The following is a 25,720-nucleotide window of genomic DNA, read 5'->3' as shown; positions in this document are numbered from 1 at the left end:
CTTATAACTACTGGTAAAGGGGTTAGGATTTACAACACATATTTTGGGGGGGACACAATTCAGTTCATAACAGATGCTGAGCATTGTTAGGCATTAAAAAAAAAAAAAACCCATTTGCTATCAAGGCGATTCCAACTCATAGCGAGGCTATACGACAGAATAGAAATGCCCCATAGGGTATCCAAGGAGTGGTTAGCAGCCTAATGCTTAACCACTGAACCTCTAGGGAAATGCAAATCAAAACCACAATGAGAAACCACTTCACCCACAAAGATGACTATAATAAAAACCCTGAAAATGTGGAGAAAGTGGAACCCTTGTGCACTGCTGATAGGAATGTAAAATGGTGCTGCTTCTGTGGAAAAGAGTTTGGTTCCTCAGGAAGTTAAACATAGAATTACCACATGACCCAGCAACTCCAGTCCTAGGAGTGTACCCAAGAGAATTGAAAACAGGTGTTTAAAAAAAAAAAAACTGTACAGAAATATTCATAGCAACAGTATTCACAATAGCCAAAGAATGGAAACAACCCAAATGCCCATCAGCTGATGAATGGATAACCAAAACATGGTTTATTCCTACCATGGAATATTATTCATTCATAAGAAGGAATAAAGCAGTGTTACATGCCGTGACATGCGTGAATCTCAAAAACATTATGCCAAGTGCAGGAAGCCAGTCACAAAGGCCACATATGTATGATTCAATTTATAAGAAGCGTCCAGAATAGGCAAATCCACAGAGACAGAAAGCAGATTAGTGGTTGCCAGAGGCTGGGGGAGGGGTAGTAGGGAGTGACTACTTAATGGGTATCCCATTTGGGGTGATGAGAAAGTTCTGGAACTAGAGAGTGGCGATGGTTGCACAACATTGTGAGTGTACTAAGTACCACTGAATTGTGCTCCTTGAAATGGTTAAAACGGTGAATTTTATGTTCTGTGTAATTTTCCACAAAAAATTGTATCTTCTTATCAATATATAAAGCTGCCTCATCTTTTTTTTTTTTTTAATTGTGGTAAATATGTAACAAAACATTTGACATTTCAACAATCTTCACACGTTCAATTAGTTATGTTCATCAGGTTGTTCAACGATTGCCATTATCCATTGCCAAATGTTGCCTCATCTTTTCAGTGGTCATGGTATTGGTCACAGGATGGAGGTAGATATTTAGGACATTCCCTGTGTTCTGCTGCCTTGAGTGTCCTTGCATTGTAGCTCTGGACACCTGTGTCAGTGTTTCTGTAAGGACAGACAGGCAGATGATATTTAACAGAATAAATGACAAGTCCTGTGTTTATCTCAAAAGCAGGATCAACAGAAGGCTGGAGCTCGAACCGGCAGCCCGTCTTCAGAGCAGACCTGGAGGGTTTCACTCACAGGATGTTGCAGAGTAGCTGTGGGTAAAGTCACACAATCTATGTCCTCCCTTCACACTGTGGAAGCTCAAAGCTCAGGTTGTGACCAGGGCTCAGGTGTACAGTCCCCTGTAGCTCACCCACTGCTTTAACTGAACCAGGCCTCCTTCACCGTTCTGAGGCATTTAAGAAAGAAAACAGACCCATAGACCCCCTACACCCCTCAAAAGATGGAAATGGCTCTAGTCATCCTGCTTTGACAGGGCCAAACCAATGACCCCACATTTCCCTAATAGCCGTTGATGTTCAGCATCTGGCCCTCCCTACGCCTTTTCCAGGGAGATGGTGTTGGGGCGGTAGCTTCCTCTTAGATGGATGTAGCTTACAGGAGTGTGAGGTGGATGGCTTCTCAGCTGGGCAGGTCCTATCTTCCCTATCCTGTGGGATCCTGGCGGGGTGAATGGGTGGACTGTGGAAGCTCAGGTGTGACCAGGGCTCAGGTGTGCTACTTCTCCCTCTGCATCCTCTGCTGCCACCCACCTCCTGTCCTGTCTCTCAGCCGACCTGCTTCCTCTTCCCCAGGACTTTCTCTCTTAGTGGTTTATTGCCTCCTGAGACCCTGGCAGTGGCAGAGGACTATATACGGTTGGTTCGATGACCTTCCCTTAGGGAGACGGATTTGATGAATCTGGACATTTTTGATCTAGGTCTTTTTGACCAGGGCAGAGCAGTCTTTTGATTGGTGACACTTTTCAAATGATCACTTGGAACGTAAGCACCGTCTGAAGCTAGTTGGCTGAAGGCCAGGAGGGTGGGCAGTTGTGGAGATGGGCCGTCTTTGACCCTGCCTGAGGTCTGCTATGCGTAGCGACTTGCGATTTTTCGCTCCTCCTGTCCAGCCCTGCGGGCTAGGAGATCAATCTTTAAACCCTTCCCTGGAGGTTACAGAGTAACAGGTTTGCAGGCAGCGTGTGTCCACTGACAGGTCGCTCACTCATTAACACCCTGGCAGGCTGCGTGCTCTGGTTAAAGTCCAAGTGCTCTGCAAAGCCACTGGTCAGTGTTATCACTGCACTGGAGGCTTGAGAGGTCTGGCCTGGCTGGGCATACCGAGTGAATTAATGAGTGAACATCAGGAAGGAGGGAAGCTGTGCAGCCATGGCCCACGTGGCACCCAAATGGACTCAGAGCCAACACTCACCAGAGAGAATTTGGGGTCAGATTTGGTAGCCGTGTGCCCGACACCTGCCCCACCTCTTCCCACCTTTGTTCCCTTGACTGTGCTGTGAGATGACTTTGGTCCCTTCAAGCATGAAAGGAGGTGTGGTGTCAAAAAGCTAAGCACGGTCCTTGGCCCCTGGTAGATGCTTGACAGACATGACTCCCTGACTGGTCCCAGGTCAGCCATGGGGAGCTGGATATAGTCAGGCTGATGGGTTTGGGCCTTTTTGTTGGTCTAGAATAGGAGAGGAGAAATTTGGGGGACAGGCCTTCACTGTCCTATCCAGGGACATTTCAGGGACCAGGGCTGCTGGTGCTGGAATAAACAGTAATGCAGGAGTTTCCCCAAGTCCTTCTCACCCACTCATGGCCTGGTGGCTGCAGGGTAGAACAAGGCCACCTCACAGTGATATTCCAGAGGCAAGAAGTCAGCCCAGAACACCTGTGCTTCCCATAAGAATTAAATAGCATTCCAGCTGCACTTGGCAACTCCACTTCTTTCTTTCTGGGGCTCTTCTGGGCCTTCAAGTCCACTAAACTCACCTTGATTTTCCCTCTGCTGGGTTTCAGGGGCTTCCTCCTCACTCACCTCCCCCCCGCTCTGGGCGTCGCTGCTCTCCTAGGGAGGGTGAAGGGGTTACGGTTGCACTTTGAAGCTGGGCGCTGCATGCAGCCACGTCATGGGCTGAGGATGCCACCATCTGCTCGGTTTAATGATCAATTAGTTCCCTTCAGAAAGCACATTCTGACCGGCTTGCCCCTCAGACTCGCTTCAGAGCCGATGCCCACAGGATGGCTGCTGACAACTCCACTGGAGACCTCCACGCTGCTGGGCCGCAGCTGAATGCAGCTGACATCACTGTCATAGCCGTATACTTTGCCCTGAACGTGCTGGTGGGCATATGGGTAAGGGCACCTGTGGTGGGGGGGCTGCCTGTGGGACTTGGGTGATGCCAAGTGTGGGGATGGAGCCCAGGTGTGCCCCACAGCGCCAGTGTCAGTTTCCCCAGGTCCTGACTCCTGGCAGCTTCTACTCCCATCCGAGCCCTTTCCTCTCAGGGCAGTAGTGTCTCATCTGCGAAGTAGGGCTGATGGAGCGTGGGGGGTTGCGCCAAGGCTCGGCAGAGCATGTGGTGGGACTCTCACCACCAGGTCGGCCAGCCCAGACGGGGCTCTGATGGCCCAGCACAGGTTCTGGTTCTGCCACCCACAAGACGGAGAGCCTGGGCACCCGCACTGGTTCATTAGTCTTGGTTTCCATGCCTGCCATCTGGGGATCTAAGGGCTTGAACCTGCCTGAGCTATATCATCCCAGGGTTTGCTTTCACAAGTACAGTTTCCCAGGCTGCACCTAAGCCTGCTAAATCAGAATCCAAGAGGCAGGGAGGGGCCCGAGAGCCCGGGAATCTTTACGTAGAACAGGCTCCCAGGAGATTTGGATCCCCATGGGCCAAGTTAATAAGCCAACGCTTCTCTCCATTGATAAGAGAGGCAGGCAACTGGAGCCCCATCAACGATTTTCAGCAGCGCTTGAGCCCCTTGTTCAGGCCCTTCCCTATCACATGACTCCCCAGCCCCGCGAGGAGAAGGACAGCCCCTGTTTGCAGATGAAGAGCCCACGTTCTGAGAGGCGAGCTTGCCCAGCGAGCCCAGGACCTTGCAGAGTGAGGTGCTCCATCGTGACTCTTCTGTGTTTCTGATGCCGACATTTGAGGAATCCCTGACAAGGAAGCGGACGTACAAGGCCACTTGCTTGATCCCAGGGAGGAGGGCTTCTTCAGGCTTTCCACCTTCCACCCTGCTCCCCTCACCCCCTCTGCACTTTGGATCTGGGAAGGCCTGGCTCCACCTCTTTGCCCCGGAGTCTCCTGGCTGGCACCTGAGCCCTGGCATTCTGAGGTCTTCATACCCCTGGCAAGGATGAGTGTCCCACTCTTACCTTCTGTAGCCCCAGGCCTAAGCCCGAGGGCCTGGGTGTCAGGAAACAGGTCATGTCCCAGCTCAGGCCTTTTAGGCAAGTCACTCAGATTTCTGAGCTTAGGTGTCCTGATCTGTAAAATAGGGGCATCACCCACCTCCCAGGGGTGAGGGCTCCTAGCAAATGCACCCAGCAGTACTGCACTCTGCTGCTGCTATTGGTGCCATAGTAGCAGCAGCAGTAGTACTACTACTAGTAGAAGCAAACAGCAGCAGTAGTAGAAGTGGCAAAAGTACTAGTAGCAGCAAAATAGCGGTAACACTAGTAGCAGTAGTACTAAAGTAGGAGTAGCAGCAGTAGTAATAGCAGTAGCCGTGGTGGTGCCAGTAGTCTCAATAGCAGCAGGAGCAGCAGCAGCAGTAGTAGAGGCAGCAGCAGGAGCAGCAGCAGTAGCAGTAAAGTAGGAGTAGCAGCAGTAGTACTGGTGGTGACAGTAGTATCAACAGTAGCAGCAGCCATAGTAGTAGCAGCAGCAGTAGTAGTAGCAGCAGCAGTAGTAGCAGCCGCAGCAGTAGTAGCAGTAGCCGCAGCAGTAGTAGCAGTAGCAGCAGCAGCAGTAGTAGTAGCCGCAGCAGTAGTAGCAGTAGCCGCAGCAGTAGTAGCAGTAGCCGCAGCAGTAGTAGCAGTAGCAGCAGCAGTAGTAGCAGTAGCCGCAGCAGTAGTAGCAGCAGCAGCAGTAGTAGCAGCAGCAGCAGTAGTAGTAGCAGCAGCAGCAGTAGTAGCAGTAGTAGCAGCAGTAGTAGCAGCAGCAGCAGTAGTAGTAGCAGCAGTAGCAGTAATAGCAGCAGCAGCAGTAGTAGCAGTAGCAACAACAGCAGTAGTAGAGGCAGCAGCAGCAGTAGTAGCAGCAGCAGCAGTAGTAGTAGCAGCAGCAGTAGTAGCAGTAGCCGCAGCAGTAGTAGCAGTAGCCGCAGCAGTAGTAGCAGTAGCCGTAGCAGTAGTAGCAGCAGCAGCAGTAGTAGTAGCCGCAGCAGTAGTAGCAGCAGCAGCAGTAGTAGTAGCAGCAGCAGTAGTAGTAGCAGCAGCAGTAGTAGCAGTAGCAGCAACAGCAGCAGCAGCAGTAGCAGTAGTAGCAGCAGCAGCAGTAGTAGCAGTAGCAACAACAGCAGTAGTAGAGGCAGCCGCAGCAGTAGTAGCAGCAGCAGCAGTAGTAGTAGCAGCAGCAGCAGTAGCAGTAGGAGCACCAGCAGCAGCAGTAGCAGTAGCCGCAGCAGTAGTAGCAGCAGCAGTAGTAGAGGCAGCAGTAGTAGCAGTAGCCGCAGCAGTAGTAGCAGCAGCAGTAGTAGAGGCAGCAGCACCAGTAGCAGTAGCAGCAGCAGAAGCAGTGGAAGTAATTAGAATTAGCTATGCTGTGACTAAACATTAAATCTCAAGTGACTCAGTGCTGGGAGCTGGAACCTGGCTCCTTGTCCTGGCTCTGCTGTGTGTACTTGGGCAAGTTACTTTCTCAGTCTTCTCAATCTGGCCTCTCTCTCCTCAAACACACAGTATGGATGTGTGTGCCTGCCTGAGAGTCTGTGGCTAGGACTTGCAAGGGAGTGCCTGCATGGACAGAACTGATGGGAGAGTCTTTTTGGTGAGGGGGGTGGAGTCATGAGAAGAGACGGTGAGAAGGCTTCTGGGCCACCAGCACGAGGGGAGGGGGGATATTTAGTTGGAAGAGCACGTCTAAGTGGGGATGGCTTTGGGTATCCGAGACCAGGCCCTTTGCCGCTCATCTGCCCTTGGTGCCTGTCTCAGTCATCTAGTGCTTCTATCACAGAAATACCACACGTGGGTGGCTTTAACAAACAGACATTTATTTCCTCATTGTTTAGCAGGCTAGAGGTTTGAATTTCTGGTACCAGCTCTAGAGGAAATCTCTCTCTCTCTGTCAGCTGTAGGGGGAAGGTCCTTGTCTCTTTTCAGCTTCTGTTCCTTGCTTCCTTGGAGATCTCATGTGGCGTAGCACCTACCTTCCTCCAACTAGGCTTTCTTAATTCACTCGCTCTTTAATATCTCAAAAGAGATCGACTTAAGACACACCCTGCACTAATAGTGCTTCATTAACATAACAAAGAAAACCCATTCCCAAACAAAATTACAACCACTGTGGGGGTTAGGCTTTACGATACGTATTTTAGGGGGACACAGTTCTATCCATAATAGTACATGTAACTGAGAGTCCAGAAACAGGGAAGGCTTCATGTGGAGTATGATCCAGTGATGTAGCATCGTCAAGCCTGCAGCTCCCTTCCCTGTGGTTCTCCCAGCCTCCTGTTGCTTTGTCCTGAGCCCCGTTTTCCTCACAGAGGTGAGATGACCAGCCTAGTGGTTGAGCCCAGGCTCTGGATCCAGATGGCCTGACCTCAGAGCCTCAGTTTCCTATCAGTAACATGGGGATGATCATGTATGTACCTCATGGGGCCATTGTGACGACTGAGAGGTTCTTACAGGCAGAGGCTTGAGAACCAAGTCCGCACAAATGTCTATGCCCATCCCCCCCTATGGCCAGGGCAGACCAAGGGGGCACTTCTAACCCCCCAGCTGTTGAGCAGAGGTCCTGGCTACGTGCTGACTCTACCCCCTTAAGTCAAGGTGCTGTCCCTGAATTAGGCATGGCAACCGAGGACTGTGTGGGCTCTGTGGAGTGGATGTTTCAGGCTCTGGGGCTGATCTGTCAGACCCACCCGAGATGGGAAAGGTGAGACCCCATCACGAAGGGAGGCAACTGACAATGTCCCCCCAGTCCCATAGCATTGAAGGATGACAAGAAATGTCCCACAGGGGAAAGGGACAAGGAGCATCCCAGAAAAGGAGAAAGCACGGCCTTATACCAGAGCCCTCAGGAGCAGTATGGTGCACAGTGGCCACAGCTTGTAGCAGCCATCCTGGCCACAGCCATGAACACCTTCAGGGAACTGCACAGCTGGATCACGGCAGATGTAGAGCAAGTGATGGAGCTGAGGCTGGGAAATGGAGGTGGAACCATATCAAAGGCTTTTGATTGTCTAAGAAATTGGTTTAATCATCTTGAAGAACTCAGGCTGTCTCTGAGGGTTTTTTATTGTTGTTTTATATGTTTGTGTGTGTGTGGTGGTGGTGGTGGTGGTGGTGTGGGGTCAATTAAAGTCAGGCAGAAATAGGCCTGTGTATTGATTGATACTTTGTGAGCCAGCCTTATGTCATGATATGTATAATGTGAAAACTATCACTAATTATACATCTAAATACACCTCTGTGTCCCTCACATCCTTCCACTGTCCGCTGTCCAGACAGCAGGGCCTTGCTGACTTTCGTTAAACACTTACCAGTCACCATTCCCAGTATTTTATATGCATTAACTCAATAAACCTCCTCAAAACCCTAGGAGGCAGGGACTATTATTAGGCCTACATTACAAATAAGGAAACTGAGGCCCATGGATTAAGTAACTTGCCCAAATGTCACCAGAGCAGGAAGTGGAGAAGCCAGGATTTGCTCCTAGGCATTCTGATTTCAGATTTTTCATTCTATAAATGTGGAGCACAAATTCTGTATCTCCCTCATCAGTAGCCCAACACAGAGGGTGCAGCAGTACTCAAGGGGTTATTGTTGAAATGTACGCAAGAAATAAAAGTACATATTTAAAATAAGAAATTAAGGCCAGAGGGCTCTCAGATTCACTGGCTCAAAACCCTCCTTGTCCTCAGAGGGCGGCAGAGAAGGAACCTGAAAGGGGAGAGAAGAGCCTGGTTTAAGGGATGGGGAGCGCGGTGTAAACTTGTTGTTGTTAGGTGCCGTCGAGTCGGTAACCTACTCATAGTGACCCTATGCACAACAGAATGAAACACTGCCCGGTCCTGCGCCATCTTTATAATCGTTGTTATGCTTGAGCTCATCGTTGCAGCCACTGTGTCAATCCACCTCGTTGAGGGTCTTCCTCTTTTCTGCTGACCCTGTACTCTGCCAAGTATGATGTCCTTCTCCAGGGACTGATCCCTCCTGACAACATGTCCAAAGTATGTAAGACACAGTCTCGCCATCCTTGTCTCTAAGGAGCACTCTGGCCGCACTTCTTCCAAGACAGATTTGTTCGTTCTTTTGTCAGTCCATGGTATATTCAATATTCTTCTCCAACACCACAATTCAAAGGCATCAATTCTTCTTCGGTCTTCCTTATTCATTGTCCGGCTTTCACAAGCAGGTATAAACTTGGTGGGTAGAAATGTCGGCCAGTTGGGGAGAAAGTGAGGACTGAGAGAAGCAGCAAGAGGACAGCCTCGGGCTGGCCTTGGCATGAATCCCACCTCTGCCACCACTACTGTAGGAGCCCACAGAGGTCAGACTTGGACTTGATACCCCAAAGACCAGAAAGCAGAGACTGAAACAGAAACCTGCATACCAGTGTTCACTGGCAGCACTATTCACAAGAGCCAAAGGGTAGAAACAACCCAAGTGTCTATCAGCACCTGAATGGATGAACAAATATGTGGACTATTCATACAATGGAATATTATTCATCCACAAAGAGAAATGAAGTCCTCGTGTCTACAACATGGGTGAACCTTGAAAACATTATACTGAGAGAAATAAGTCAGTCACAGAAGACCACGTATGTATGATTTCATTTATACTAAATGTCCAGAACAGGCAAATCCGTAGAGAAAGAAAGCACATCAGTGGTTGCCAGGAGCTGGGGTGGGAGTAGTGGGGAGTGACTGCTTAACGCACCATTTTACATTCCCCTCACAAAAAAAAAAAAATTTTTTTTTTTTTTTCACAATGTGTGAGGGCCCCACTTTCTGCCTCTGTCCTTGCAGTCCTCATGTCGGGCCAGCAGGAACACTGTGAGCGGCTATTTCCTGGCAAGCCGGGACATGACATGGTGGCCGGTGAGTGCCCCTGGCTCCTGCCGTTCCTCCATCTGGTTGGCAGAGCCAAATCTCTAGGTCAGCCAGCACTTGCTGAGGGACTGCTCCCAGAACCCAGCTTGGGGTGCTGAACATTGTATAAACGGTAGGAGCTTTGGAGTGGACCCCTACTTCTGCTACTCATTAGCTGAGGGGACAGTCATGGGCATGCTAACTCCCTCTGGGCCCTGGGCTCCTCTTCTGAACCTGGGACAATGACCCTTTTCTGCAGCCTTGTGTAGACGGATGAGTTAGTGCTGTGAGGCGGGCAGGGCCTGGGTGGTGCACTAGTAACTGACTGGCTTCCCCTTGCTCTTTCAGATCGGAGCCTCCCTCTTTGCCAGCAGCGAGGGGTCCGGCCTCTTCATCGGACTGGCAGGCTCGGGTGCAGCTGGAGGCCTGGCTGTGGCAGGCTTCGAATGGAACGTGAGACTCTTGGGGGGACAGTCAGACTGGGAGGTGGGGTCAGTGACCAAGTGCAGCCCAGCTCCTGTGTTAGCCATGCTGCAGTCTCGGTAGCTGGGTTTCTGGGGACATGCACAGATAGCGCAGCTGGAGGGAACTGCTGGACTTGGCCTGGGCCTCCAGATGGCAAGTTCCTACTGTGTCCAGCTGTGTCCCCTGCACCCTGGCCTAGAGCAGGGCTTGCTTGGCACTGCGGCCTACTGTCTTAGCCCTGCCTCTGTCCCCCCTCAGGCCACGTACGTGCTGCTGGCCCTGGCATGGGTGTTTGTGCCCATCTACATCTCCTCAGAGGTGAGTCAGCTCCAGGGCTCAGGATACCCTCTGACCTCTTGCTGTGGTCTGGGCCCAGGGTGGGGCTGCAGGAAGGGTCGCAGGGCCTTCACCCAAGTCGGCAGAAGTTGTCTTTGTTTCCTGCAGCTGTTGTGATAAGCTGAGTGGCTTGAAACCACAGAGATCTACTGTCTCACAGTTCTGGAGGCTGCAAGTCCAAAACCAAGGAGTCAGCAGGACCATGCTGTCTCCAAAGGCTCTAGAGAAGATCCTTCCTTGTTTCTTCCTAACTTTCTAGCAGTCCTTAGTGTTCCTCGGCTTGTGGCTGTCACTCTGCTCTGCCTCTGTCATCACGTGGCCATCTTCCTCTGTGTGTCTGTCTCTTCTCTTCTATAAGGACACCACTCAGATGGGATTAGGACCCATTCTACTCCAGTCTGACCTCATGTTAACTGATAACATCTTTGAAGATCCTATTTCCAAACAAGGTCATGTTCACAGGTACCAGGGGTTAGGGCTTCAACGTATGTTTTGGGGGACATAATTCTCTTCCTACTGGAGCCCTGGTGGTTCAGTGGTTAAGAACTTTGCTGCTAACCAAAAGGCTGGCCGTTCAAATCTACCAGCAGCTCCTTGGAAACCCTACAGGGAAGTTCTACTCTGTCCTTTAGGGTCACTGTGAGTCAGAATCTACTGGACAGCAATGGGTAATTCACCTCAAAAGATGGGTGACGGGCAGGACTGCCTGGACTCCCACCACAAGCTGGTAAGCTTTCAGGGCTCTTAGTTTTCGGTCCAACGAATATTCCTATCAGCCCACTAGCCCACTAATGCAAGACTTGGGTCAGGTGGGCCTTGTTGGCTGCTCAAGGATGGAGGGTCTCCGCCCCCCTCACCCCTCCTGCCCCAGCACACAGGCTGAGCACCTGGTGTCGCCGTCCTTGATTCCTTCAGCCCCTACCCGGCAGTCATTAAGACCAGTGGTTTCCACTTCCCGAATCTCACCCTGTCCACTGCTCTGCACCTTACAGCCATCTTCTCAGGCCTTACATCTCATCCGGAGTTTCCATGATAGCCTCCAGTCCTGTCCCTCTGTCCCCAGCCGCAGCCTCTCAGTGGCTCTGTTTGTTGCCTGTAAGATATGGTCAGAATTCAGCCTGGGATTCGAGGCTAGTGCTAGGCTGCAGTGAACAGTTGGGCCTGGGTGTGGCCTCGGAGGAGTGCTCAGCCACCTGTGCCTCCCTCCAGATTGTCACCATGCCTGAGTACATCCAGAAGCGCTACGGAGGCCAGCGGATACGCATGTACCTGTCCGTCCTGTCCCTGCTGCTGTCCGTCTTCACCAAGATATCGGTGAGCTGTCCCGCACCCCCAGCCCTAGCCAGAGCAGCCTGGAAACTCCCTTGATCTGGGGGTCCCAAAAATGTGCTTGACCTTGTCTCAGCCACCCCTGACCTGTTTAACAGCTGGGGAAACTGGGGCCCAAGAAAGAACCTGTCATGTCCAGGGTCACCCACCAAGCCTGTGATAATGGTTCAGGACCCTGGAGAGCAGGCCCACTAGCACTACAGGCTACACAGTGAGTCCATGGCCCAGAACACAGGCCTCAGGACTCCGGCTCTGACCCCTGGTTCTAGACGCAGAGGTACTGGGAGGGGTTATCTCCAGGGGCAAGTGGCCATCACTGGGGCCTTGGGGACGGCACTGAGGGGAGCAGGAGTACCCACCAGGGGGCGCTGGAAGCCGTGTGATATCAGCTAGTTCAGATGCTCTTGTCTCTCACTAGCTCCTCCCCCAGGCTGGTCACCTTTGTCCCTTAAATTGAGCTCCTGGCGAAACCTTCCTGGATTGGGGTGCTATTCCAGTGGGTGCTCCTCCAGGCTGCTTTTCCTTGGGGGTCTGGACCTGGTCCTACCCAAATATTAAGAGCAGAAAACACAGGAGAATGTCAGAATCAGGAAGAGCTTAGGGCTTATCTCCCCCAAGACCCTGATCTTAGAGAGAGGGAAACTGAGGCCAGGGGGGAGAGGTGACTTGTCCAAAGCTTCTCAGTGACTGCGTGGCAAGCCAGGCCCTCCACTTCTCGTTCCTGGCCCTGTAGTGCCACTCTGTTCTTGCTGGCCCCTCTATGTCCAGAACTCTCCAGAAGGCTTTGGATTCAGTTCCTCACTGTGAGGAGGAGTGACAGGTGGCCTGCCCCTTCGTGCCTCCTGTGAGGATTAGTGAGGGGTGTTGCTGGGTGGTGGGGGAGATGCTCCACATGCCTTTCTCCTCAGTGGTGGGGTTGCCCTGGCCCACCTTGTTCTAGGGCTGGAGAAGCTAGCCTGGCCCTGATCTACTTGGAGTATGAGGCGGTGGAGCCAAAGGTCTCTCAGGGGCTGCAGGCAGCCAATGGGCTTCGGGGCATGGGAGGGGCTTAGTGATCTTCTGCAGGCCCCCAGAAGCCTTGGTGTATGTGGCAGGGTGCCTTGGGGATCCCACTGGGCAGGCTCCAGGGAAGAGGGTGAAGCAAGCAGCATACACTGTCTTCCCAGGATGTTCTCAGAGCACTGTGGGAGGCTTTCTTTCCCTGGGACTGTCTCCAGGGTATGGGGGGACCCTGCTCTGGGCTGCCTTTGAGGCCAAGTGTCAGAAGTTAAGCCATTTTTACTCGCTCCCACTCATTCATGTTCTTCCCCTCTCTCGCTCCATTTCCTGAGCCCCCTCTGTGGCAGCCACCTCACTGGGAGCCAGGGATACAGAAATAAATGAGAGGTGGTTCCTGCCCTCCAGGGGCTTGCACCACGGTGGGGAGATAGCCGTGCAAGTCAGATGGACACCAGATGGGCTGTGTCCAGCATGCTCTTAGAAGGGGAGGCAATGGAGTTTGCTGGGCAGCCTTTGAGTTGGACTCTAATGGTTGCAAAAGGTCCTGAGGGGGGCAGGGTAACAAACATTAAAGGGACAGGGGGCAGTATAGGAAGTGTCTGGGGAAGGATGATACGTCCAAGGTGGTGGAGTCAGGAGGCCCGGACTCCAGGACTCCCTAAGTGAGATGCCTCTGGGTGCCAGAAAAGGAACACAGTGCGAGGAAAAGCTGGGAGTGAGTAATAGGGAGTGGTAGGGACTGTGGCAAACCAGAGACCATGTATTCTAAAATTCACATGAAACAGACCTGTGTGCCTTGTTTGATTCTGGGCTGCTAATTTTCATGTCCTGGCCTTTTTTTTTTTCTTGGCCTAGAGAGCCATGGTGAGCAATGGAGCAGGGAAGTTCTGATCGGAAGGTGGTAGAATGCCAGACCAAGGTCCTTCCTCCAAAGGGACCTGGGGGTTTTAAGAAGGGGAGTGACAGGGTCAGATTTTTGTGTTAGGAAGTGCTCTCTGGCACTTCCCAGAGGATGGGCTGGAGGGGAGAGAGTTGAGGGGAAGGGAGACCTGTGAGGAGGTCCCCTGGGGTGCAGGTGAGGGAAACGAGGCAAGGTGGTGGGCACAAGCATTCTTTTACCCCCCATTTCATCTTGTTGATATCTCTGCAGTAGAGTTATATCTCACGCTCACAGTGGGTAGGTTGGGCCAGACCTCCAGCATGGCAGAGTGAGGAGCTCAGCCTGGAGGGTGAGTCCTTCGAGACCCTCTTGCTCAGCTTACAGGTGGGATATGGAGGTTATGGAGACTAAGAAGGCCTTTTCTGGCCCAAGGTCACACGGTGTATCAGGCAGAGGTCACAGTTAGAACTCAGGCCCCTGCCTCCAAGTCCAGAGCCCTGATGACCACTGCACTGAGCCAAACTCTGAACTCTAGATTCCAAACTCCACTTTAGCCAACAGCAAGCTTTGTGATGGGGATGACTCAGTTTACCCAGCTATAAAATGGAGAGCAGCTCATTGACATCAAGACTGGGGTTTCAGAACAAATGCTGGGACTGCCAGGATGAAAGTAGAGGAGGATGCGAGAGAAATGCTAATTGCTGAGTGTCTTAGTTATCTAGTGCTGCTAGAACAGAAATACCATAAGTGGATGGCTTTAACAAACAGAAGGGTCTTCAATCACAGTTTAGGAGGCTAGAAGCCCTAATTGAGGGCCCAGCTTAGGGGAAAACTTTCTGTCTTTGTTCGCTCTGGGGGAAGGTCCTTGTCATCAACCTTCCCCTGGACTAGGAGCTTCTCAGCACAGGGACCCTGAGTCCAAAGGATGTGCTCTGCTCCTGGCACTACTTCTTGGTGGTATGAGGTCCCTCTGTCTCTCTGTTCAATTCTCTCTTTTATATCTCAAAAGAGATTGACTTAAGACACAATCTTATAGATTGAGTCCTTCCTCATTAACATAACTGCCTCTAATCCTGCCTCATTAACATCATAGAGGCAGGATTTACAACTTATAGGATGACCACATCTGATGACAAAATGGTGGACAGTCACAGGATATTGGGAATCATGGCCTAACTAAGTTAACACACATTTTTGGGGCCACAGTTCAATCCATAACATCCCACTCTTTGGCCCCCAAAACTTCATGTCCTTGCCACATGTAAAACACATTTACCCCGTCATATCATAGCAAAAGTCTTAAATCAACTCCAAGTCCAAAATCCAAAAAATATCCTCTTCATCTGTGAAATCTAGAATATAAGTTATCTGTTTCCAAACTACAATGGTGAAAAAGGCACAGGCTAGACAGTTCCATTACAAATGGGAGAAATTGAAGGGAAAGAAGGGAGAGCAGGCACCAAGCAAGTCAGCAAAACACATTACCTTAGCTCTCAAGCTTTGAAAATAATTCTCTGTTCTCTGAGACCGTTTCAGACAATGGCCCCGCCCTCTAGACTCTTGGGTCAACACCCACTCTCTCTGTATTCTTGATGGAGGTTCTGGATTCTTTTTATTATTTTATATATATATATATATATATAATTGAACTTTAGATGAAGGTTTACAGAGCAAGCTAGTTTTTCATCAAACAGTACACACATTGCTGTATGACATTGGTTAACAACTCCCCAGGTCAACACTCTCCCTTCTCAGCCCTAGGTTCCCTATTACCAGCTTTCCTGTTCCCTCCTGCCTTCCAGTCCCTGCCCCAGGGCTGGTGCCCCCCTTTAGTCTTGTTTTGTTCCATGGGCCTGTTCAATCCTTGGCTGAAGTGTGAACCTCAGGAGTGGCCTCATTACTGAGCTGAAAGGGTGTCCGGGGGCCATACTCTCAGGGTTTCTCGAGTCTCTGTCAGGCCAGCAAGTCTGGTCTTTCTTTTTTAGTTAGAATTTTGTTCTACATTTTTCTCCAGCTCTGTCCGGGACCCTCTAGATTCCTGTCAGAGCAGTTAGTGGTGGTAGCCGGGCACCATCTAGTTGTACTGAATTCAGTCTGGTGGAGAGCCATGGTAGATGTAGTCTATTAGTCCTTTGGACTAATCTTTCCCTAGTGTCTTTAGTTTTCTTCATTCTTTCTTGGCCCTGAAAGGGTGAGACCAGTGGAGTATCCTAGATAGCCGCTTACAGGCTTTTAAGACCCCAGATGCTATTCACCAAAGTAGACTGTAGAACATATTCTTTATACACTGTTATGCCAGTTGACTAGATGTTCCCAGAGACCATGGTCCCCACAGGCCTCAGCCCAGCAATTTGGTCCCTCAGGGAGTTTGGATATGTCTGTGGAGCTACCATGCATGACCTTGCCTTGTACAGGTTGTGCTGGCTTCCCCAGTATTGCGTACTGTCTTACCCTTGACCAAAGCTTCCACTTATGTATTGTCTATTAAGTGTTTTTCCATCCCCACCCCTTCCCTCCCTGGTAACCATCAAATATTGTTTCTTTTTGTATGTAAACCTTTTTATGAGTTTTTGCAGTAGTGGCCTCATGCAATATTTGTCCTTTTGTGATTGACTTATTTTACTCAGCATAATGTCCTCCAGATGCATCCATGTTATGAGATGCTTCGCAGAGCCATTGTTGTTCTTTATCGTTGAGTTTATTGCTGTCATTTTGTAGTGCCTTTTTTTTTTTTTTTTTTTTTGTGGTGCTAACATTTTCTTTGTTCCTCTTACTCTCCTGTGCTGAGTTCCTTTTGTTTGTGGATTTCGTTTTCATTTCTTTTGTTTTGAAATTTACCCTTGTCTTCCTAGGTAGTAAGTTCCCATTACTACTTGGCATCGCCTTGCCTTCTGCTCCATTAGAAAGTTCTATACCTATACCATTTATTCCCTTTTTTATTGTTCTGACATTGTTGTCATTTACAGATTAACCTCGCTGGCAACCTGTTGCAATTGTTTTGGTTTTGGATAGTCCTTGAGAGTTCATTACCTAGGTTGGTATCTGGCTGGTACAATCTTGTGTCCTAGATTCAGACTGTGGTCTGATGTTGTTTGTTCTCAGACCAGAAGACTTCCTTTAATAATTCTTGTAAGTTTGGTTTGGTTTTTACATATTTCCTTAATTTCTGTTTATCTGGAAATGTCCTAATTTCACTATAATATTTGAATGAAAAATTTGCAGAATATATTATTTTTCACTGGCAATTTTTTTCTTTCAAGGTTTTATATATGTCGTCCCATTGCCTTCTTGCCTGCATGGATAATCAGAGCTTAGTCATATCGTTTCTTCTCTGTTTGTGATTTTTTGTTTTTCTCCAGCTGCTTGCAGGATTTTTTCTTTATCTTTATTTTAGTGAATGTGATTATGATATGCCTTGGTGTTTTTCTTTTGGGGTCTATCCTGTGTGGGGTTTGTTGAGCTTCTTGGATGGTCAGCTTTTCATCATTCATGATATTAGGGAAGTTTTCTGTCAGCAATTCTTCAATGATCCTCTCTGTGTTTTCTGTTTTTTCTCCCTGTTCTGGAACGCCAATCAATTGCAAATTTTTGCTTTTGATTGTATCCCACATAATTCTCAGTGTTTCTTCATTTTTCTTTGCTCTTTTTTTTCTGATTTTTCTTCAAACAGTGTTGTATCCATGTGTTGTCTTCAATCTCGCTGATTCTGTCTTCCATTGTTTGAAACCTGCTCCTCAGCCCTTCTTTGACACCGTCCATTTCTGAAATCCTGTTATCTTTCGGATTTCTAATTGCTGTTTTTATATTATTTCTAGTTGTGAATTTACTTTGGCATTTTGTTCCTATATTACTTTCCTGAATTGTTCCTTATTTTTTGGTCTGTATTTTCCATGAATTTGCCTTTTCCAAAAATTTGTCTATTTTTTCCTCATTTCTGTCTGCTTTTTGCTTCAACTCTTGGATTGCTCTGAGTATTAGAGATTTGAATTCCCTTTCAGGTAGTTCTAGTGCCTTTTCTTCTACTGGAAAGTCATCTGGTGTTTTATTTTGGACAGCTACAGGACCCATCCTGTCCTTTTTTTTTTTTTTTTTTTAATACATTTTGATATTGTCTGCTGTCTTTGGGATATTCAGTAGTTATTTCTTTGTTTCTTGATTGTGGATTTGTTTGTTTTGTCCTGCTTTTTTGTTTTATTTGGTTATGTCTGAGCAGGTGGGCTGTGTGTTGTTTGTTGTTTGTTTGTCTGTACTCATGATACTTTTCATCTCCTTGTCCAATGGGCAGGGCCAGTCATTCAGCTATGGTGCTGCAGGGGAAGTCCAGCTAAAGGGGAGGGGCTGGGATGGGTTATTTATGGCACATACTAGGGCTGACAGGGCAGGCCAGGAATCAGTGCTGGGCAGCTTCCAATAGCTGTGCCTTTGCTGCTTGGAGGAGTGATGTTCAGTACACGGTACAGGTAGGTAGAAAAGAGGGGCTAGGTTGTGATGCATGGAGCTAATAGGGGTATGGGAAAGAGGAGAGAGAGGAGAGAAAAACAGGAGCCAAAAACAAACAAGCAAACAAAGAAAAAGAAAAAAGAGCACTAAGGGAGCTTGCTGTTGGAGTGGAGAGATGAGAAAATGAGAAATGGAGAAAAGCAAAAAGGAAAAAGAAAGAAAAAATAACTTAGATAAGAATCTGGAAAAGAAAAATAGAAAAGAAAAGCCCCCAGGAGTTTCAGAGTCCCCTTGGTGCGGCTGCTAAGACCAAGGAAGTGGTTCCCAGGCTGTGAAGTATAGCCTGGCTAGAGGGGGTATAGATGTCACATAGCACCAGGTGTTCAGGAGACAGGAAAAGAAGATAAGTGTAGAGAGACAAGAACTGAGAAATGAAGACAGATAGAAAGGGAAAAGAAAGAGAGAGATACAAAGAAAGAAAGAAAAAAAGAAATGCCCCCAGGGATCCCACCTACATGGCTGTGAAGATTGGGGGAGTGGCTGGCTCCTAAGCCATGCAGTGCAGCCTGACTAGAATGGGCTCCCAAGCTGTGAAAAGAAAAAGAAAACAAAGAAATAAAAGAAAACAAAACAGAACAAAGCAAAACAAGTGGGAAAAAAAGCCCCAGGGATCTCACCAGCATGGTGTCGTGGGCTGGGGAAGTGGTTCCCCAGTCAAGTGTGGCTTCACAGCCTTTCAAGAAGAAGCAAAGACGGCACAGGGAGCCAGGTGTTCCAGAGAAAGGAGGGGGAAGTGGTAGGAGGCACAGGAGAAACCAAAAGAGATGGAAAGAAACAATACCAGCTCAGGGGACCAGCCAGTGTGGGCAGGGTGACTCCAAGCAGCCTGAGGCCAAAGCAGTTGTCTCCCGGCAAAGAGACCTCCTCTGGTGGGAAGCAGAGGAGGCCAAAGGTGGGGGAAAGAAGGGGGGAGCTAGGAAAATGTATATCACTCGTTACCGGATGCTGTGTCTCCTGCTGGGAACTTCGTGAAGCTGCTTTCCTGTACGTACCCCCGTCCACTGATCTCCAACGTGGGTGGGGCGAATCCAAGCGGCACAGATGCTGCACTTCCCGGCCAGCTGAGCCCCCACAGCCAGCCAGGAAGCTCGGAGGTAGAGCAGCAGGAAGAGAATGGGGGGTGGGAAAGCGTGTATCACTGGTTACTGGGTGCTCTGCCTCCTGCTGGGAGTTCCTCAAAGCTGCTTTCCTGTGCTTCCTGTCTGCTGATCCCCAATAGTAGTCCAAGATGGTGGATCCATGCTGTGTTAGCTGATGGGGCCGTCCACACATATCTCTCTTTGCCCTCCGTCTTCTGTCAGTTTCTTATTCCATTCGGTGCTTGGCTAAGTTCTCTATCTCTTCATTTAGCACTTCAGGTTCCAGGATGATGTTTGATGTGTTTTACTTAGTTTTTTGGGTCTTTGCTGTGGAGGGACGGCATGGTGCTTCTGTCTATGGCGCCATGTTGCCCAGAAGTCCCCCAGTTCTGGATTCTTGATGGAGGTCCCTTGGCCCTGGGCTTCATTCAGCTTTACTTTCCAGGCCCACTGGGGCAGCAACTCTGCTCCCTTGGATTTGGGTAGCTACCTTCTTCTAGTCAATCTAAGTGGTGGCTCCACCCCCTCAGCCCTGACAGGCTTGTGCATGGCAACCCTGTCCCCTCAGCTTTGGCCAAGGGATCTGGCCCCACACCCCTGGCATGCGTGAATGGCAGCCATATACTCCAGAACTGAGTTGGTGAAGATTTGACTCTGAAAACTAGGAGGCTCTGGCCCCACCCTTAGAAACTCCAGAGGCCATGGCTCTACCCTTTGAGACCCCAGAGGTCATGGCCCTACCCTTTGAGACTGAAGCGGCTCTGCTTCCTGTGTTCCTTGTCTCTTCAGCTTCTGCTTCCTGGTTCCTTGGCCTCTCAGCCCTTCGGGCTTCACCATCAGCGCCTGCCCTGCTGGGGCAAGTGTTCCAAACTCTTTAGCTCCACCGATGAGTGCCCCTGGGCACAAAGGGACTCAGCTCTCTTGCTTCAGGGGTTGGCTCCTGTGCTGTCTTGCACCGATCTCCTGGTTCTGCTGCTGCTTCTCATCATCTGCGCCATCTCCAGTGTAACAGCTGTCCTCATTCCCTCCTGAGTTCTCACCAGAATTGTCTTTGAATGTCCATAACTCTACCAACAGTCTCTTCAAGGCAATCTATGCTTTTACTATTAGGCACTTTAAAACTCTTCCAGCCTCTATCCATTCATAGCTTCAAAACCGCTCCCAAATTTTAGGCATCTGTTAGAGCAGCACACCACTCTCTTGGTACCAAATTCTGTCTTAGTTATCTAGTGCTGCTAGAACAGAAATACCATAAGTGGATGGCTTTAACAAACAGAAGTTTATTCTCTCACGTTTAGGAGGCTAGAAATCTGAATTCAGGGTGCCAGTTCCAGGGGAAGGCTTTCTCTGTTGGCTCTGGGGAAAGGTCCTTGTCATCAACCTTGTCCTGGACTAGGAGCTTCTCAGCACAGGGACTCTGAGTCCAAAGCACGTGCTCTGCTCCTGGCACTGCTTCTTGGTGGTATGAGGCCCCTCTGTCTCTGCTCAATTCTTTTTTATTTCTCAAAAGAGATTGATTTAAGACACAACCTAATCTTATAGATTGAGTCCTGCCTCATTAACATAACTGCCTCTAATCCTGCCTCACTAATGTCATAGAGGTAGGATTTACAACACATAGGAAAATCATATCAGATGACAAGATGGTGGACAATCACACAATACTGGGAATCATGGCCTAGCCAAGTTAACGCACATCTTTTGGGGACACAATTCAATCCATAACACTGAGCTTGGTTGGGAGGGACCAGCCATCCTTGCTGATAGCTTTGAGGTGAAGCTATTTGAAGTACACGTCTGCACGTCCTGGCTCCATCCCTATGCAGCCTGTCCGGGTGAAGATCCTAAGGCCCAGCCCTCCTGCTGCTGTTGCCTGAACCACCACCCAAACCTCATAATGGGGAACCGAAACCTAGCTTCAACACTGTGCGTCCAGGGCCAGTTGTTTATCCCCTGGAAAATGGGGAATCCTTGCAGGGCCCCCACCCCATTTGCTGGGGCGTTTAAGCCAAACGTGGTCTGGACTCACTGACTTCTCTCTCTCTGCTGCACATGTTGCTCTAGACATACTGGGCTCATTGCAGTGCCAAGAACACACCAGGTGTGATCCATCCCAGGACTTTTGCACCTACCGTGCCACGCCTAGGCATTCATTTGGCCCACACCCTCACCACTTCCAGGACTTTCAACTCTCTTTGTCTCTAAGAGGCCTCCCCTGGCCTAGCACACCCAGCCCACACACCTGCTCTTTCAGTACGTGGGCCATCCACCCATCCTATCCGCTGTCTCCTGGCACATGTTCTCCTTCTGGTTCATGCGTTGTCATCCCCCAGCATGTGGACCGTACACCTATCCCTTCTACTGTCTGTCTCCTGGGACATGCTCTCCCTCTAGTTCACGTGGTTATCATCCCCCAGCATGCGAACCGTCCACCCATCCCCTTCACTGCCTATCTCCCATTTTTCTGCTTGTTCACCAATGTGTCTTATGCCCTACTGTGTGCCAAGCTCATAGTAGACAGTATTTACCAAGTGAAATGAGTGAATAAATGATTGAACACTTCGTGGGATTAGCAAGATGATATAAATCAGGAGTCAGTGAACTTTTTCTCTTATGGGCCAGATAAACATTTTCAGCTCTGAGGGTTTCTCTAGTGTGCTGGCTCCCAACATTTGTAAGTGTACCTATTTACTGAGCGCCTACTGTGTGCCAGGCACCCTGTGAGCACTGGATACCCTACGCGTCTCCTGCTGTTCCAGCCATGCAGAAAATGTAGACAGACAAAATCATTATAAATGATTAGAGCTTTATAAAGGAAGCTATCAAGGTGCTGAGAGAATCAAGTGAGCCAGAGAGAGTTTCATTCACTTTAGAGAAAGAAGACTCCCTGGGAGGCACAATCTAACAGAAAGGTTGGAGTTTCAAGTTCACCCTGAGGCACTTCGGAAGAAAGGCCTGATGACCTACTTCCGAAAGAGCAGCCATTAAAAACCCTATGGAGCAGTTCTACTCCGACATACGTGGAGATGCCGTGAGCCTGAATCTTACTCAACAGAAACTGGTCAGAGAGAGGTCTGCAAGTAGGTAATACTGAAGCCAAAGGAACACAGCATCGCCAGCAGAGGGAGGGCTTGGGCCAGGCCCTGGACAGGACAGAGCTGAGCAAATCCAGGACCCAAGGACAGTGGAGGGGCTGGAGAATGGCAAGGCTGGGGTCAGGGGCCTGGAATTTACTCCAGAAATGCGGAGAGGCACCTGGAGTTGCCCTGAAGGAGTGGTTTGGAGGAATGCAGGGGAGGGGTCCAGGCCAGGGGCCTGGAGTTGGGGAGAGGACGGACACTGGAGAGGAGCCCACGGCTGTGGTGTGACTGCAACTCTGCAACTCCTCTGTCACCCATGAAAGCAAGAGCAGAGGTACTCATGTGGGGCAGTAGCCAGCCTGGCTGGGGGTGGGGGTGGGGTGGGCAGAGCACTGGGTCATGCCTCGGGTGGGTGGGGCTGCCTGCTTGCAGTGGGGTGGCAGGGGGTGATGGAACCAGGAGATATAAGGCGTAGCCCTTGAGGCTGGCTGTGCCCTCCCCCAGGACCTTACCTGAGGCTAAGGCTAGGCTATCCCTGAGGGGTGGTGGCCTCACTCCTCAGGCCCACATGTCCTCCTCTGTGGAGTGGAGTGAGAATCACTTACCCCACAGGGGGCCATGAGGAGCCAAGGAGACCCTGTGAGTAAAGTGCTGCGACACCACGGCACACAGCTGCATGGCTCTGTTCTATTGCTGTTGCTCAGGAAGCAACAGGCTTGGGGAGCGGCAGGACATCTGGGCTTGTGGTGCAGGGGCCACTGGGGTAGAAGCTTGACCTGGGCAAAGGCGGGGAGGTGGGAGCAGGTGAGCCTGCAGCAGGGGTGGGGCAGGGACCACTGGGGTATAAGTTTGGAGGTTGGACTCTGGACATCCTGCAACCGCAGTATTTGCAGTCTCTGAGCTGGGGAGGGGACCGTGCTCTTGGACTTGCTTCGTGTACTTGAGTGGACCTCCCTTCAGGGCGTCAGTTTTCTGTTATTTTGAATCTAGGGTGTTGCCATCCTGAGCAAACTCCCTGGCCTCCCAGCAGCAGGTAGAGGGAGACAGGCCAGACTCGCCAGTTCTGGGAGGGGGGCCCAGAGGAGTCAGCTTCCTTGGAGGTCCCTGCCTGCCTGCAGGGATCTGGAGAGACCAACTGGAAGAACGGAAAAGGCCCGAGCAGGTCTGCCTGGGATGCTCTCCAAGGAGGAGGCAATTGTGCTCTCTCCACACCGTTCTCCCCATTTCAGAGATAAGGGCCACAGAGGCTCAGAGATACCAAATAACCTGCTCAAAGGCTGGGGTGCGGCAGATGAGGCACACAGGCAGACAAGGGACTCAGCTTCTGCCAGGCCACAGCCTGCCCACAGGACAGAACTTGTCCTTAGGAGGGGTCAGATTAGACCAGGTGGTGTCCAAAGTTCCCCTTTAGGAGGTCAGTAGTGAGACCAAATGCTGCTGTGGGCGTCTTTAGTGGCAGCAGCAAATGTTTCCTGGACTCTGTAGGGGCTCCATGGGAAGTCAGAAGCTGCAGTCTGCCACCACCTTGCTGCTGTGGCTTCTGCTGCCTGGGAAAATCCTGGTTACTCTTGGGGGCCCGCTGCCCTGGAAGGAAGGGGGGATGAATTGTCTCTGAGGAAGGGGGAGCTAGGGCAGCAGGGAAGCTGGCCTGGCCGGGCTTTGGAAATCAGCAGAGACTGGATGGAGGTCCAGGGCAGAGGGAACACCAAGCTCCGACATCTCTCAGGGTCTGGTTTTGGGGAAGTCCCTTCCCTTTCCCGGGCCTCAGCGTCCTCCTCTGTGCCATCTGTGGACTGGAGTGAGAGTCAATCACCCCACAGGTCATGAGGACCAAAGGAGGCCGGGCCAGTGGTGGGGACCTTGAAGACTCCTTCCTGCTCTCTCCATGTTCAATGCCGCTGATGCTCAATTCAGATCCATGTGTTCCCCCCACTCACACTGCACAAGGCAGGAGTGCCAGGGAGGGGCCAACGTCCACCTGAAAGCACCTTGTCAACATGTCCAAACTGCCTGGTCTCTCCAAGTGGTTGGTGGGGGAGAGCCTCAAGAGCAGTACAAGGAGTATAGCTCTGGGGTCCCCTCCAGGTCCCACCTGGCTTGGAGCCTGGGGGAAGCCAAGGCTCACAGAGCCGTGGTCCACGGACGGGTGGTTTAGCTCCATTGTGCCCGACCTGGGGAAACTCAAGGGGTCTGAGGGAGGCTGGCTGTGTGTGGGCTTGCACAAGTGAGCTCAGCTTACCCACCAGTGCCCCAACCTTCCCAGGAACCTCCTGGCCCCAGAGGCTGTATTTTCGGTTACTTCCCCTCCACTGAGCCAAGTCAGAAGGGCAGGTTTGGAAGCCTGGGGTGGGTAGGGTAGAGTGAAGCCCCTTCTCCACCCCTGTGGGATGGGTTGGCCCCGGGTCTGCCCCCTCTCTGGCCTCTACCTGGGGTCCGACTGTGGTTTGGGAGGCCCACTCCAGCACTGAGGTGAGTGCATCCAAAGCTACCATGCTTGCCCCAGGATGTTGCAGGATTCTGGGGTGGCCAGGACTCTGACCCATCCAGTCCTGGGTGTGCCTGCAGCTTGAGACCTGAGCCTCTGAGCCCCTCCTGCACTGTTCCAGACATGCCAAGGAGGTCACACCACCACTGCCCGTTTCTCTGGGGGTTGGGAGGGGAGGCAACAGCAGACCTATCTTCAGAGCCTCTCGCCCCCAGGAAGCCCTCCTGGCCTCCTCATGGGGCCCCACTGGGAACCAAGGGTGGGCCAGGTCCAATCACACATGCTCCCTGATTGGCAGGGGCCACTCCAGGCTTTATTAGAGATAGTGATGTCTGCACATTGGACAGGTGCTCTGCCAATATCCCCTCTGGCCCTCTCAACAGCTCTGTGAGTTGGGCGGGTGGGGGGTCTCCCCACGGCACCCACAGTGTGCTGAGTCCCCAGCGGGTGAGCGGTGGAGTCAGCTGGGCTCACGGCAGCCCCAGGCCCCGCACAGGACTTGTTTGCCTTCCCAGATTGACCTGTATGCGGGTGCGCTCTTTGTGCACATCTGCCTGGGCTGGAACTTCTACCTGTCCACCACCCTCATGCTCGTTGTCACGGCCTTGTACACCATTGCAGGTAGGGCGGGCACCAGTGCAGCCAGGGGTACCTGTGTGGGGGGGCAGAGGGCCAAGTCCTCCCACAGGCTGGGGATAGTGGGCAGATGGGAGGTGAGGCTGGCCTTGCTGCCCTAGCTGCTTCACCCTGCAGGTCACCCACTCCACAAGGTTGCAGGGACATGCCTACGGAGCAACTGCCCCCAGGAGCTCCATGTGTCACCTCCTGTGTCCCTCCCCTTTGGGGACACAGCTCCCTCTAGCTCTCCCATTTTCCCCTGCAGGGGGCCTGGCTGCGGTGATTTACACAGACGCCCTGCAGACATTCATCATGGTCGTGGGGGCTGTCATCCTTACAGTCAAAGGTGAGGGGCTGGGGGCTTCAGCCAATACCCTGCAGGGCCCACACTGCGGGACCCAGGGGCGGAGCTCAGCATGGGCTGGAGGAGTCAGGCCACCAGGCACTTGGGGCACTCCGCCTCTCTTATAAAGGGGAGGCCTGGCCCCCAGGGCTGGAGGCTGCTGGCCTCCCTCCTGTCCCAGTGACCCAACTGCTTTTCTATCACC

The 25,720-nt window shown here is 51.0% G+C and overlaps 1 protein-coding gene across 1 annotated transcript; it reads left to right on the top strand.

Annotated features, from left to right (window-relative positions):
- The first annotated feature begins 3,371 nt into the window (after positions 1–3,371).
- Positions 3,372–25,697, top strand: SLC5A10 (solute carrier family 5 member 10). Its single transcript, XM_010600239.3, has 7 exons — positions 3,372–3,485; positions 9,339–9,410; positions 9,750–9,854; positions 10,125–10,184; positions 11,412–11,516; positions 25,070–25,175; positions 25,438–25,697. Exons 1-7 carry the CDS (start codon positions 3,372–3,374, stop codon positions 25,641–25,643), a joined length of 768 nt encoding a protein of 255 aa, XP_010598541.2. The 3' UTR covers positions 25,644–25,697.
- The last annotated feature ends 23 nt before the right edge of the window (positions 25,698–25,720 follow it).

The sequence above is a fragment of the Loxodonta africana genome, chromosome 2, assembly GCF_030014295.1.
Source record: "Loxodonta africana isolate mLoxAfr1 chromosome 2, mLoxAfr1.hap2, whole genome shotgun sequence".
Classification (NCBI taxonomy): Eukaryota; Metazoa; Chordata; class Mammalia; order Proboscidea; family Elephantidae; genus Loxodonta; species Loxodonta africana.
This window is presented reverse-complemented; position numbering and strand designations above follow the sequence as displayed.

What these genes read in the sequence shown, in the direction of transcription:
- SLC5A10 (XM_010600239.3), top strand. Translation starts at nt 3,372, where the DNA reads ATGGCTGCTGACAACTCCACTGGAGACCTCCACGCTGCTGGGCCGCAG. An exon ending in CCATCTACATCTCCTCAGAG is followed by an intron (nt 10,185 to 11,411) that starts GTGAGTCAGCTC and finishes GCCTCCCTCCAG; the next exon opens with ATTGTCACCATGCCTGAGTA. An exon ending in CCGTCTTCACCAAGATATCG is followed by an intron (nt 11,517 to 25,069) that starts GTGAGCTGTCCC and finishes TTGCCTTCCCAG; the next exon opens with ATTGACCTGTATGCGGGTGC.